General features: G+C 25.1%; 1 protein-coding gene across 1 annotated transcript; it reads left to right on the plus strand.

Moving 5' to 3' along the window:
* The first annotated feature begins 2110 nt into the window (after window positions 1–2110).
* On the plus strand, window positions 2111–10319 carry LOC112680730 (UDP-glucuronosyltransferase 2B1-like). Its single transcript, XM_025550916.1, has 7 exons — window positions 2111–2464; window positions 6974–7124; window positions 7254–7553; window positions 8169–8767; window positions 8899–9121; window positions 9220–9439; window positions 10030–10319. Exons 3-7 carry the CDS (start codon window positions 7307–7309, stop codon window positions 10304–10306), a joined length of 1566 nt encoding a protein of 521 aa, XP_025406701.1. The 5' UTR covers window positions 2111–2464; window positions 6974–7124; window positions 7254–7306; the 3' UTR covers window positions 10307–10319.
* Window positions 10320–16499: the final 6180 nt, after the last annotated feature.

Below are 16499 nucleotides of genomic sequence, written 5' to 3' on the forward strand. Positions count from 1 at the left end.
TTATAACCAGCAGTCATACCCCATCGGTTATCATTAGTGGCGTGATGAAAAGGGTTTATTGAAAGGTGGTCGACTTTAATTTATAGGGTAATGATTTAGTGTTTAGTTATACATGCCTGATTATACGACAATTTCTAAGAAAATTAAAAAAATCAAGTGTTCAATGTTCGTATGTAATAAAGCCAACGTGGGATAGCGTGCGTGACTCGTGGATACATAAATAATTTGGTGTTTATTAGGAAAGAAATGCTTTCCTCTGAAAATATTTGAGTTCGCTATGCCACTGCATATTATTATCATTCCACGGGTACTTCTTAATGTATTTGTGACGTGGTGTGCTCGCGTTCGCTCTAAAGCGAAATCCGCCAAGGAAATACCTATTTAAAAGTCGAGTAGAAAATTACATTGTGCTGCAAATATACGCTGCGCCGTACATTGATGAAAGTAAAAAATGAAAAAGTACAAAATAATAGACCATCGCTCGGAATCTGTGTCACGTCAAACATTAATCTGAATTATTTCAATATTACAAATCTGTGATGTCGCGAATGGGTTATTTCGCGAAATGTCCAGTTACTAAATTGTCGACTATTTAAACATTTTAGAAAACTTCTTGTCTAGTGAACTGTAACGGAAAAAATATTAACTTATTTGCTTATATAATTTACTCAAAACTGCACTTATTCTTGTGTATGTATTCCATCTTTTTTTCAGTTTATTATCTAGTAACCCCTCTTAACAATTATTTTGATGTTATTGAACATATACAGCATAGCTTATATCCATTATTTATTTTATCGGTATATTTTAAGTGTAATGAGTCTTCTAAGATTAATTTTCAACATTAAATTAATACGTTTTTCAATTACATAATGTATATTTGTTTATATTATATTTTTGATACGAAAAAACTGTATAATGTTTTTATCTAGATGTGAAACATTAGAGTAACATCAATTGTTTTTTGTTTTCTAACAAATACACAGTATCTGTTGTGTAATACTACTCTCACCTATCAGAAGTATTTTCAAACATACCGATTCATCGTCAGTGTCAAATGTATATGTAATACCTGTATGTCCAATAAACATTGTCTATTGTCTATTGAGAAAAAGTACAAACATTTTTGCCTACTCATATCTGTTAGCCACTCGTAATTTTAATCAGAGAACCGCAACAATGAAGGACAAACATAGAGCTCGTGAATAATACTTATACTAAAATAACTTAAAAATATATTATTACAAACAAATTTAAAAAAAATGTCAAACAAATGGCCACCGCAATGACCAATTAAAAATTAGGTATGAATAAAATATCTCATTTTCTATACATGCGTCACTATTAGGTTATATACTCATATATTATACAATTAGTGGTTTGGATGTAACTCCAGATGAGATATAATAATTTATGTAAAATATATTATATAAATATCACGATATGATTACATCGGATACGTAGTACGCGACCAATAATTTCGGTTTTAAATATAAACAAATATTATCAACGTGTTGATAAATGTGTATTATCACAGTATTTATGATTGCTCATGTTACAAAATATCATTAATAAATAATTTTTTAAACTGTTAATATTAAATAAACTAAACTAATACCAACAAATTATAGTTGTATGTAAAATTTTTTAACCAATGTGGTTATGAAATGATAAGATATCAATAGTTTACATGATCAATTTTCATTGCTTCGCTTAAAATAGTTTTTCGAAACCAAAGGTATAAGAACGATTTATTAGTATCGTTATAAGCCACTCCTTTCTGTAGATCGTCATAGCATTTATTTTTTAATGTTGTGTAAGGCTTTGGAACATTGATTCTATAATTATACATTAACTATGATTGCATAGAGAGCTTCCAGCGAAGTAATTTTGGTATTCATCACCTTTTACAGGCATGCTTTGTTGTATTTTTTACACTGGTAAAAACTTAACAAAATTATTCTTATAGGTAATGACTGAAGGACACGGGTGTACAAGGCAAAAATAATTACATATTTATTTGCCCCACCGTTTACTAGGCCACGCCTCACAAACCACTGCGTTCCCACTTCAAGTAAGAAATATAAATTTAGAATGCACATGATCATTTGTAGGCATACCATCTTTTCTCAGTACATTATCTAGTAGCCCCTCTCAACAACTATTTGATAGTAATAAATATATAGGTACTTGATTTAAAGTGAGAAGTGTTTCACGTGGTTTTAATTTTTTTTTTTTATATAGTTTGTCGTAGTTTTTTTTATTACAAGCTATCCTGCAACAACGTTGCCGTTTATTATAACTGTCGTATGTGAGAATCCATTACTTATTTTATCGGAATATTTTAAATGTAATTAGTTTTCTGAGATAAATGTCCAACATTAAATCAATACGTTATTCTATTACATTATATAAATTTGTTTATAATTATTGTTTGTTGATGCATTATTCTTACATATAATAGGTATGTACTTGTATTGTTATTATACTGCTGTTTGTTTTATTAAAATGGTTTACCAAATGTTAAAAATTAATTAATTAAAAATTTGATGTGAAATTATTTGTTGGATTTTTATTTTTATTTTAATATGTAAATTATTTAATCGTTTTTACTTTAAAGACGTTTTAAACCTTGATTGAATAAGATTTTCAAAATTGATAGATTTTTAATGTATTATATATTGACTTCAAAAGATAATGATTAGTTACCAAATAACAATTACAAAAAAGTCTTTTAATTGTATGGTCATTGTGTTATATTGTACGGGTTATTATTAATATAAACATAACTAACCAAAGCTAAGAAAATAAAAAATAATGGTTAAGCTTTGTATGCTGTTTTAAATTTTCCACGATTTTCGCTTTTCAACTCTTCTCATTTATAGGCGATTAAAATAATTAAACTGCGAATACCTATTAAAATAGTTTCGTTTATAATGAAGATAATGATGGATTGAAAAAATCCGAAAGGAAGAGAAGATAAAGTGGAAGTAGAAGTAAAGGAGAAAGAATATCAGAAATGTTTTGTGGATAATATAAAATTCCCCTCAGGAGTAAAATATTTTTATAGATTAAAGATGATTTCAAAATTATTGATAGGTTTTATTAATTTATTGATATTTGATTGGTGTGATTTAGCATATTTTATGAAAAATATTATTGTTCTACAATCATAACAATTGTTTAAAATAAAAATCATAATGAGTAAACAATTCTTTAATCATGAGTTATATAAATAATAATATAATAAAATACATATAGGTAGTTAAGGAATTCAATTAAATTCACCCATTCATTGGTATAACTTTAAGAAAAATATTCAGTTGAACGAAAATCATGAAAATACTCATACTGTTATTATTGTAGTACTGAAAGTTTACTTTAAAGTAATTACGAAGTAATATAGTTGGAAAGTTTAATTTTTGTTCAAAATCTGCCGTTTTGGTTTTTGGAGACAAAATGATACGTTATTTTTTGTTATACCACTTTAATTTATGTAATATACTATTTCACACTCGTTATATCTAATGTAAAATATATCTTATTTAAAGTTTACATAGTTTTTTTATGGATTTTTTTTATTCGTCTAGCAGCTTATCATTAATTTTGGTAGGATAAAACTCGTTTCATAAAAATACAATTAATTTTGTGATTGAACTATGTTTATGGTTATTAAAGTCCAATTTGAATTTCCAATGTACAATCAATAAAACTACCATATGATGTTTATAAAAAATGTGTTATAATTATATCATGAATTAAATAATGCTAGTGTGTAAATGCTGTTCAAGGTTACAATCGTATAAAAGTTTGCGTTGTACTAGTAAATATTTTTGTACGTTGATATCTATTTAATTAAATTATTTTTCGGTTTTCACTATGGAAAACAATGTATCAAAATAACGTATATTTTTTTTTGTGTATAAATCTAAATTTTTTGACTAAACTATTTCATTCTCTAAAAGCAAGTTTACAAAAAAGTAAATCCATAATTATTCAGTGTTCTCAATTTGTATTTTCAATTTCCATCGAATCGGGGAAAACACTTGTTTTAAAATTATATTTTTTATCTTCTTACAATTTTTAATCACAATTAAATTTTCAAATTTTAAATATTTACCAAATATTTTGTATGGTAACATTTTACATCAAGAATTTAATAAAAATGGTAATTGAAAAGTGGTTATTTTTCACCTTTTTAATACTTTTTTCGTTTTGAAGAAATAACTGTAGAACACTTTGAGTTTAAATATTTTATTTATGTTTTATTTTATTTTTTATTTTTAATAAAGTAAATAATTTTTTGTTTTGCAACTCGATAAAGTATGTAAAATTGTTTATACTATAAATAACTAGAATAATTTTACTTTGGTAGTAAATTTTTTTTTGTCTTATTTAATATTAAACATAATTCTAGTTTTGTGTGTTAACACTTGAAAGTTTAATAATAATCCTTACTGTCACTTCAAAGTTAAATACAATTTAAAGTTCATATTTCTATTAGATCTAAGAACTTAAAATTTTGAATTTATTAAAAAATTGTAAATAATTATTCTTTTAATTACCTATTATAAATTATATAAGGTTTAGGTTAGATTCACATGGACGCGCGTGTACATGTGAACCTAGATTATAACATTTATTTTATCATTGTAATAAAATAGAAAAGTGTACATAATGTAAGCAACCTAATTTATTTTTATTATTCCACAAACATTGGGTTAAATAAAGTTAAATTATAAATTAAATTATATATAATTATTATAAATTTTATATTTAGCCTTATAATTTCCACTCGAGATGTTTTATAATTACAGAGTTATGACTTAGTATTAATAACAGTTTATTTTTCGTATAAGTAAAATGGCTTTTGGAATAAAACTATATATATGAAGTCTATGAAGTCACAGGTTTCAAGTTTCAAATAATATTTAATACAAGACTCTTTTTTGAAAATATGTAAAATATACTTGAATTTAAATAAAATATTTCCATAGTTATATACGAGTACATTATAATAATACATTAATTTGTTTATATATTAAATAAGGCTAGCCGTTAATGAGTTAAAAAATTTAATTTACGTTAAGAAGTTAATTTTATACTAACTTTTTAACTTAATTATTTACTTTTGGATTTTCATTAAATTAACTATTAACTAACTAAATGTATTTTTTAATTACCGAATTAATTACAATTTTAAGAAATAAGTTATATTGATTTATTTAGCTATTCATTTTTCTTCAATTTCACTATTTTGATCTACTTCGTTTACAAAATATTTTTCAAAAAGTATTTATCGTGAACTGATTAAAGTTAAAAATGTTAAAATTTTCTAATTTTCCAGTTACCTAAAGGAATACTGTATATATCAGAAAATATTTTATGATAAATATGTTTTATGTTGTTAATGTTATTAATTTAACTACTACAAATATCGAGTAACAATAATTATAAAGACATTATATCTAGATACTAGTATATTATAATAGTACCTATGTATGTATGTATCTTATGGGCAAAGCATACAATTTGGGCATTTTATACATTGTCCGGACAATATATAAAATGCTCTTCGTATGCAGGGCAATATAGATAACAGATAATATGATTTAATGCAATATAATAAATTAATGAATAATGACATGTATTTATATTATTAATTAATTCATCTCAGTAAATATAATTAATTGCACCACCAATCCTTTTTTGACTATGCTTCCTTTTTTTTTTTTTTTAAACGATTCACAACTATTTAAATATAGCATAATCATATCTCTGGTGATATTTTTATATTTTGTATTTACATCGGGTTCCATCCTGTTTCGTCCACCATGTTCAATCGATAAATGAACATTATGTATAACATCAAATAACTCTTCATTATGTACATAATATTTAATTTCGTTGTTTTCAGATACTGATACAATTAACTTGTTAATATCAGAAACTTTTAACACGTTTTATTTTTTTTAAAAGTTTGTAATGATTCGGTTCTTTTTTCTTTGAATTGTTTTTTAATTGATTTTTATGTAAAATTAAATGATCAAATTTTGACTTGGTAAAAAATGAAGTATTTGAACCTTTTTTTAAAAAAAAAATTGTTTATATCTTCATTAAACTTTTTCATATTCGAATAAGTAGTTAGGTACGCACTGAATGAATTAACCTGCACTACACAAATGATTCACGGATACTAAATAGTTCATTTTTGAGAATAAATGGCCGACTGCACGATAATCACTACAACTACTTATAATATAACTTATAAATCAGTAAATATAATAATAATATATTGTCACGTTCACACGTATATGTGGATAAGCAGACATCCCCATTGTAAAATACGATAAGAACAAACAAACTAGTTACAGATAATAATATGACTTTATTTTAACTATGTTTTACAATTTATCATATTTCATTAAATCATATCATCCGTTATCTATATTGCCCAATATACGAAGGGCATTTTATATACTGTCCGGATAATGTATAAAATGCCCAAATTGTATACTTTGCCTTTAACATATATATATATATATATATATATTGTATATTATTGTTATCGACGATTAATGTCGCACGATGTCGATATTTCGGAAAAAAATATATACCAACATTAAAATCTAAAATAAACAAAATTATTGATTTAACGATTTTCCGAGGTGATATGGGACTGTAATTTTATCGGTATTCAATTTCAGTTATGAATTTTTGGTTATACACCTGTACAGTAAAAACAAGAAATATTTATTATTATTCGGATCGTTTTGCGGTATGTCCATTAATAATTAAAATATTAAAATTAAAAATATCTACTTATCACATACTTAATTCAACAATTTTTATCGATGAGGGTAAGTACCAACTAATATTGAATATGAAGGAGATTTTGTTTCAATTGTATCTTATTCTTTAATGTCTTTTAGCATTAAAATATTTTGTTACGTTTTTTTTTTTTTTTTTTTAGAAACGAAAAACTTCAATGAAATACATACTAAATGGATATACTGTATGAAGTATAATAGTGCCAGTCCTATAAATGAAATATATAGTTATAATAAGTTATAAACATTTTTTAAAAATCTGTATTAACTTTTAACTTAACTGAGTTAAAAAAGGTAATTAACTTGTCCATCTTTGGTATTAAATATATTTCGTTTCAAATATAATAAACAAAATATATTAATGTTGTAATTTATGTAAATAATTTTTACTTAAATGTTATTAACAATTATTGATTTATTTAGGTAAAATACATTTTTTTGTCAAATTATTAACAATAAAAATTTGGAAATTGAAAATGAAGTACACTCCGGTGTCAATATTCATTGGACTGCTATGCACATCTGCAATAAAATCGTCTAATATATTGGTTTTCGTACCATCACCGTGGAAGAGTCATATCGCATCATTTCAACCATTGTTTGTGGAATTAGCACACCGTGGTCATAATGTCACGGTAGTAACACAATTTGCTGTTAAAAAACCACCGTCTAATTACACACAAGTGCTTTTGAAAAGTGATTTCACATTCGCATCAAATAATTGTAAGTACCTGTAGTATTATTAATAACTCCATTGGTATTTTATCAGGTATAAACTCAACAGTTTATAAATATTATAATAATATTATAATAACTAGTATAAATATACTGTATTTGTAATTTGCATTAAATCATCTTAAATTTATATTTAGGTTGGGTTCTACGAAATTTTGATTTTGTTTACATAATTAAAACTTGTTATATGTATTTTCTAATTGTATGATATATAATATAAAATATATATTTAAAAAAATTTCAAAATATGTTTGTAGGCCTTTTTAAATATGGTGACCTCCATAATTGATATGTTCTAAAATATTTTCAAATATGTTTTTATAAACTGGAGATTACCTCTTAAAACTGGTCTTCATATTTATTTAAGAATTTGTAAAAGAATATAGATATCGATTGTATTATTTAAATGTTGATTGAACTCAATAATAATATGTTAAATTGAGTTCTGTGAGGATCCTGAGAAATGTATATGTTACGAAAATGTATATTTTGTTATTAATAACATATTACCTTATCATCGATGACTGTATGCTTATTTTGTTTACGTTCTCCCTGTAGTTAAATGTTTACATTTTGATGGTAATAGTGTTTGTTTTATTTCAGTTATAGAGATTATACTACAAGAATCTAATAAGTTTGTGCGTCTATTCAAGGAAATATACATTCGAAGTACAATTGGACCTGACTTAACGAAAGCATACATATCAAATTCGATGGTACAAAAGTTCATCAAGGAAGATCAATCATCGTTCGATTTGGTTATCGTGGAATCGTTTTTTCAAGAATGCACTGTTGCGATGGGTCACAAATATGGTGCTCCAGTAATAAATATCATTCCGGTGGCTCCTTGGGTTTCCCCATCGATGCCAGCTGCAAATCCTTTAGAGTTTTCTTACATTAAAGATTTCGTCCTGGATGCTGGTAAATCACTTGATTTCTTTAGCCGGTTGGCCAACACTATTGTTGGTTTGTACGGCTTATTGGTTGAACCGAACGTGTACCTTCGGAAAATGGAAAACATGATGAATGACTATTTTCAATACCCCGGACATGAAAACAGACCACCGCTAACGGAGATGCTCAAAAACATATCACTTAGCTTAATAGATTCTGACATGATGATTCTCACCCCACGACCTTATGTTCCGAATTTTATCGAAGTTCCTGGGATTCACCTGTTACCGATCAATGACATGAATGAGGTAAAAACGTGTATTTAAATTCGAACGTTCATATTCAAATATTATGAGAAGGGATGTCTTCTAGTACCTATCAGCTATTGAACACAATTGAATGAATAATAATTTTTTAATCATTTTATTTTATGATTCAGAAACTACTAGATTTCATGGATAGAGCTGAAATGGGCGTTATTTACTTTAGTTTCGGAAGTTTGTTGGATGTGTCTGTTTTCCCGAAACGTTATCTGGACATTTTTAAAAATGTATTAGGCCAATTAGAACAGAAAGTAATATTTAAGTGGTCGAATAATAATACTGAAGGATTTCCAGATAACTTTTACGTTGATTCTTGGTTGCCACAATTGAACATTTTGAGTAATGACCGCACATTATTGGATTAAATTTAAAATAATTTTTAAAATTATAATTAAAATATAATTTATAATTATTAAAAATAAAAAAATGTATTTCAGAGCATAAAAATTGTAAGGCTTTCATTACTCATGGAGGAATCCATGGTTTAATGGAAACAATAGATGCCGGAATCCCAATTCTTGGGTTTCCGTTTTTTGGTGATCAATTCCAAAATTTAATGATTAGTCAAGATAATGGGTTTGGTATAAGGAGTAACATTTTTAAAATGACTGAAGAAACATTTGAAAGAGAAATAAAGCTTTTATTGACCGATCAGAAGTAAGGAAATTAATTGTAAATAAAAAATGACTTATAGAGCTGTAATTATATTCTCGCTTATTATTGACACTCATTAATTTCATCAACTCTTCATTAATGCTTATAGATTACACATGTATTTATTGATTTTTAGCAGGACATAATTTAGATTTGATATATATATATATATTGCATTGTATTTTTATTGGATAAAAAAGTTAATTTTTCTATTTAATAATAAATTTAATTATTATACTAGGATGTATAGTATTCAACACAGTATAACAATATTATAATATACACAGTATTAAACGACAGTTTTCTTACATAACCTCATATGTTTTTGATTTAACGGTCATATATTATATTTTTCAAATTTTTTCAACCCAAACTTTGTGAAATATAAAAAAATCCTTTATTTAATTGTTTATTATTCACCGAAAAAAAACTAGTTACCAATATACCATATTTTTTTAATAATATATTCACATTATAAATCCGAGATAATATATGATAAATATTCAGACTGTATTATGTTTTTGAGTTTTATGGACCATTTGATTTAATAATTTTATACATTATAGATTAATATTATTTCTATACTATTTTAGATTTACAGAGAATGCTAAAAAAATGTCATTTATATTTCATGACCGACCCATGTCAACGATAGATAAAGCTGTTTATTGGGTGGAATACGTTATTCGACATAAAGGAGCGAATCATTTACGTTCTCCAGCAGTGGAACTAAAGTGGTATCAATATTATTTATTAGACATTGCTGCATTTGTTATACTCATCATATTTATTGTTTTTTTTATTGTAAAACGCATCACAATATTCATATATTCTTTGATAGTTAAACCGAAAAAGATTAAACGTTCATAACATTGTTGCATCATATATATTTTATGTCCTATGATATATATATATATATATACCAAATAACTTTATTTAAAATATATTTTCATTCAATACATTTATTATAAGGTTTAGAAAATATTTTCTTCTATATTATTTATTTATTTTTTCATTTTAAGTTAAGGTTTAAGAAAGATTTTTTTTAGCCTGCATATAATACAAAATAAGGAATTATGAGATACACTAATTACAATTATTTACATTTTTTACTTAAACTTATATTATTAAAACATTGATATATTGTTTCTGTAATTTCTTTGTTAAGTGAATGCTCGAGTAAAAGGTTAGGTTAGTGAAGATTCTTCATGCTTCGTGACGTATTATGGGCATTTAATAAGAATGTAATCGATTGAGAGGGTGTCCTTAGAAGTCGGGGCTGGTTTGTTGATGATGAGGAAGGAGTGTGCTAAATGAATTTGCCCTATTCTGACCCGAGTTAAAATGACCTCTTCTTTTAAGGTTTAGAGGGAAAGTCAATTTTTAGACGGAGGATTAATGCTCCTTAATTTATTTAAAGGTGGAACATTATTCCAATTTATCGGCCATATTTTAAAGTGTATGTTTTTTTTTCATATTATTATAATTTAAAAAATGTCGATGTAGTTTAAGACTATTTTAAATTATTTAATATCGGTGAAGTATTTGTGCTTGATGATATAGGTACAAATTATAATTTGTCTTCATATCGTTTTAAAATTTTAAAGTAAATATATTGTTTATGGTTTTGTTATTATTATATTTCGCTTAAATTAAAAAATATAAATTAAGCTATCGATAATTGTTTTTTGGTTACTATTTTTATCAGACTAAATATTTTTATCATTTTTAGTTGTTTTTATTTTAAAATAATGATTAGATTATAGGTATTTTTAGTTAAAAAAACGAAATATTCATAATTTTTTTAAGTCCTAAAAGAAGATAAGAAGTCGTAATTTCGATATTCTCTAGGGTTAAAATTAAATAATTTGAGAATTTTCCTTTAAAGTAGAATATTTAGTATAAATTCAAATCATATTAAATTGTTATCACAAAAATAGCTCGATCTTAGTAGGTTGGGAATATAAAACATCTAAATTCCTTTGTTGCACGTTAGATGGACATGAGCAGAAAATTACCGCTTCCAATTCCCTTAATATATTTTAGATTCTTATTAAAGTGAGAAATGTATTGCGTTTATAATGCCGTTTTGACTTGTGATAAAATATTTGAGCTATAAACTCGTTTTAAAGGTTTCATAACGTATCACATAATATCAATAATTTAATAATAAAACTACTTTAAACAAACTGTTTTTAATTTCCATAGTAATTTTTCGAGTATTATTGTTCTGAATAAAAATCTAATTGCCAAAAATGTTGTTTCCAATCAAACTAATATTCTTCCAAATTGAAATATATAAAATAAATATACCCGTATATTGATTTTACCGAGCAATTTTACTATTTGATCAATAAATTTTATTTTTAGAAAAACTCTTTTAATAAGAAAATTTGAGAATAAGAGCTTATCAAAGATTAACAATGTTTAACTCAGTTAAAATTGTATAGGCCTTGTCCGTGATGTGTTTAGTTTTTATTTACAGAAATTAATTTAATAAAAGATGTTCGTTGTTAATACTTTGTCCATCAAGTATAATATAATAGGTATTATATTATATCCTTATACATTTAGTTAAAATTAAACTTTTATACAGTTGTCAAAATAATCATAATCAACTTTTATAATAACTTTTATAACTTTTATAATATACATTTCTGAACAATTGTTGACAAATTCATTTTTATCGCAATAGTGATCTTAAAAATGTATTGAAATAATATTTTGTATGTATTATTTTATCAACAAGAATGTAATGAAAATATATTTTAATATTTAAAAACAATTAAAAACTAATGCTGAAAGATGAGAAATCATGCGATGTTGATGGTTTTGATCGGTGAATAAAATCACATTGTTTTTGGGCAGGACCTTAAACCAATTCCGAAATATGAAGAACCGAACATTTTTTAACAACAGTAACCACTAGAGTAGTCAATGTTTCCCCATTTTCAATATACGGCATCTAACCTAAAAATACATTAAATTTGACACCAATAATATTCGACATTTGATTATTACACTTGATGAATATTATATTTCGTTGACTTATTGCATTGTTACCATGTGATTATAAGTTGTCAAGTTTCTAACTATTCTAAGAAACCAAAGGATAACCTACCTTAGGAAACATAACTTTTCTTAACGGTTACGTAACAACGCAAGTAAAGGGACATCTTATAATTACTTCCTCAAATCATAACTCCGACCTAGTATTTATATATAATAGTACTGAATATACTGAGATTTAAAATGAGTTGCTACTAGTGATGGGTCGAATTCTGATTTTAAAATCGAACCGAACTTGAACCGAACTTAAAATTATTATTTCGAACTCGAACCGAACCGAACCGAACGTATTCTGATTTTAAGTCAAACTCGAACTCGAACTCAATACTTTTTATCATGTACATTGTATCTACTTACAAATTAAATCAACCTTAATTATTAATTACTATTGTATATTACGTTTTCGTATTACCTATTCAACATTTTAACTTTTAATTCTAAGTAAATGTATTATTTACAATACATTTAAATTTTAGATGATTTCTTCTTATTATTATTATTTTTCAAAATCAGTATTGTTCTCTCTCGTGTTGTCTTGTAGCTTATAAAATATTCATTGAGTATTGAGTATTGAGTGTAATATGACAATACAATCAGTACATTTTAATAATATATAAAAAAAATAGTAATAATAACTATAATTCACAAATATAGAATAGTAGAATTTATAATGTAAGACGTAAATTGTAAACATGTTTTTTATTTATAGCACAGTCCCGGTATCGGAATATTACCATGGATTTACACAAAATAGATTTTAACCACTACAACAAATATGATAAAAACAAAAATAGTTAATTTATGAATGTAGATACACTGCCTCTATTGGCGATAAACAACTTATTAATGTTTTGGTCGGCAGAGGGTGGATGTGTAACATGCGACTGGAAAAATAACATTATTATTATAAATAATACATAACGTGCCCTTTACAGATTATCACTGTTTATCGCCAATAGTCTAATAATTTCTAAAGCATCATTATCAATTTTTATTTTTCAAAAATAACTTTTGAAGAATTTTACAAATATTTGGTTTTTGAACTATCCTGGCCAGTAAGACTGGGTTGACAAATATTTTCAAGTTCGATTTCCGAACAGTATAAGATGCTTGATAGTTCGGTTCGATTTTATTTCATGCCGAGTTTGAATTTCGAACCGAACCAAACATCAGGGTTTGGTTCGGTTCGGTTTGAGATTCGAACATTTCGATCCATCACTAGTTGCTTCCTTAAAGTCGATTTATCTAAGTAGTTGTCCCTCGCAGAAACGTTGCCATATTGGTTAAATCTCTATAATTACCGTTAGAAAGTATAAGAATATCTCTGGGAGAGTGTTTCAACACACTCTTCACATAATTTACAAAATACTTTATAAGTTTTAATAATAAATCCATTATATTTTATTAATCCAAAGTTGGGTATAAGCTTATTTATTTTTACCTTATGATTGAAAGTAACTTGAGAGTATAACGTTGATGAAGAAATTTAAAAGTGGCTATAGTGAGAGATCACTACACACAAACTTTTTGGTGTCAGGTGTGTAAAGTTGCATTATGATAGTGCGGAAACCCACACAGCATTTGTCAATCATAACAATTGAAACAATATTTATTATATGATTGAAATTTAAATATTTAAAATTAAAATTTTGTTCAACATCGAATATGTATTTGATTTTTCATGTTAAATCTGAAACTTGCAATAAGAATATATTAACATTTGATAACGAGTATTAAAAAATAAATGAAAATTTAAAATTGTAAAATTTCTAGTATTTTATTCAATAATTATATATTCTTTGTAGGTTATCTATATCATAAATATTTCGACGATCAGTTAGCGATTTTTTTCAGTATTATTGATAATATAATATTAACCAGTTACAGTTTAAAAACCTTAAGTTAAATTTTTTTTTATTGATTACAGTTCAAAAACCGGCTTACGACAAATTATTCCATTTTCATTCTATAGTTTTGAAATATAAATAGTGAACTATGTACTTTCTTGCATAACTATCATGTGATTGTATTAAGATGTAGTCATTATTAATTACATTTTAATAAATAATAGTATATTTATAGTACCATATATTGTCAATTAATCGATAGAAAATTACTTAAATAAGACGACTAAAAAGTTTAAATAGATTAAAAATATATCACTGACCAAAAACGTACTATGAAAATTGGAAACATATCTATTATATTATTATTGAAATGCTTAATTATTTTTAATTTTAAAATTTTAAATAATTGTAGACAAATTGAAGATTGTAAAAAACGTCACGATTCATATATTTTATGAAATTGGAGTATTATATTAAAAATGTTTACTAGTCATGTGTTGAGTGTAAAAACGTCATTAGTTCTACTTTATTTTTTTTTTTTCGATGAACTCAAGCTTTAAAACAAATATAAACGCCACAATTTATGTCACATGTATTGGCTTGTACGTCAGAAAGGCCCAGACGACTAAATGCGAGCTGATATCCTCTTAATGATGGTTGGATATTTTTTATTAGTACCTATGAAATGTATTTAGAGTTTAATATTGTTTTGTATGATTATGTCATCACTTTTGATTAGTATTCTTATTGTTTTATTATTGGTTGCACATATCCAAGTACAATTGTTGTTAGAAATTCAAATTCTTGTCAATACCATTTATACAATTATTACTCGCATGATTTGGAAATCGACATAAATGAAGATGATTTAAAAAATGAACGAACTGCAATATTTGTATTAAAAAAACTGTATATAATCTGTTGCAAATTTAAAAATATATTTCTAGAATAATTTTTCATAATTTGATTGTATTGATTTGTTCTGATTTTCAAATCTGCAATGTTTAGTGAAGAATTTTCCGATTATTTTGAAACAAAAACAATAGTGAATGTGAAAATATTAAAATATATTGATGAAAATATGTTGAATAAAATGGTATAAACATTTAAAAACCAATTTTTAATTTTAAAATGTTTACTATTTCTTAGTCTTATTATTTTGATTGTAAAGCTCAGGGTCTGTGATCTATCTATGGATATGATGAAAAAACTATATAAAGTTTTAAGCCATAAACCATTAACATATTTTATCCAACTGACTAACGGTAACTTTTAATTTATATAATTTCATGTTTATACAATTATAATTTTCATTCCGATTATAATGTTGTTCATAAATTATGGTATAGAATCAATAAAAAAATATTTCCAATTGTTAGAGCATATGTTTATTCTATATATATATACATAGAGTATGCATTGTTACACTTTGGAGTTGAATGAAAAAACAAAATAAATATCAGTAGTACATAACTCGTATTATAGAATAGTGTAAATATATGTGAATTATAGTTTTACACTGAAATTATTTTTTTAATGTAATCAACTATCTATGAAAACCAATCGCTGTATACTTTTTTTTTTTATCATGACATATTACAGTAAATATTAAACCGACACTATATTCTAATTTTATTATAATTGTACGGTATTTGCATTTTTAATGTTTCAGCTTTATTGGAAATTGTATACAAAATAATTTAATATAAATTTATATTTTTAAGTTGAATCACTGTTTAGTTTGCTCATTAAACTATCTAGTTTTTTTTATAATATATAACAAATCGATTGTAACACATTTAATATTTTAACTAAACATAATACAATTACAGTAGAACTCCTACCGTTCGCTCTCGGCTAGTCCGCCACTCCGTTTGATCCGACTATAGTATTATCGATATGAATATGGATTTTCCAATTTATAATATGGCTTGATATATTTATAAAATTAATTGCCCGTTTACTATTTATCCATTTTTTATTTATTTTATTATTTAATTTAATATATATATGTAATTAAAAATAATATTTAAAATAATTTAATAAATAAATTTGGTAACATTTTGTCTTCAAATTTTTCTTTATATTCTGATAATCCGATCTTTTTCGCATTCCGACCATACTCCCAGTTCTTAAGGTGACGGATT

The sequence above is a fragment of the Sipha flava genome, unplaced genomic scaffold, assembly GCF_003268045.1.
Source record: "Sipha flava isolate LNK unplaced genomic scaffold, YSA_version1 179_pilon_pilon, whole genome shotgun sequence".
Taxonomy (NCBI): domain Eukaryota; kingdom Metazoa; phylum Arthropoda; class Insecta; order Hemiptera; family Aphididae; genus Sipha; species Sipha flava.

What these genes read in the sequence shown, in the direction of transcription:
- LOC112680730 (XM_025550916.1), top strand. Translation starts at nt 7,307, where the DNA reads ATGAAGTACACTCCGGTGTCAATATTCATTGGACTGCTATGCACATCT. An exon ending in CACATTCGCATCAAATAATT is followed by an intron (nt 7,554 to 8,168) that starts GTAAGTACCTGT and finishes GTTTTATTTCAG; the next exon opens with TTATAGAGATTATACTACAA. An exon ending in GCCACAATTGAACATTTTGA is followed by an intron (nt 9,122 to 9,219) that starts GTAATGACCGCA and finishes AATGTATTTCAG; the next exon opens with AGCATAAAAATTGTAAGGCT.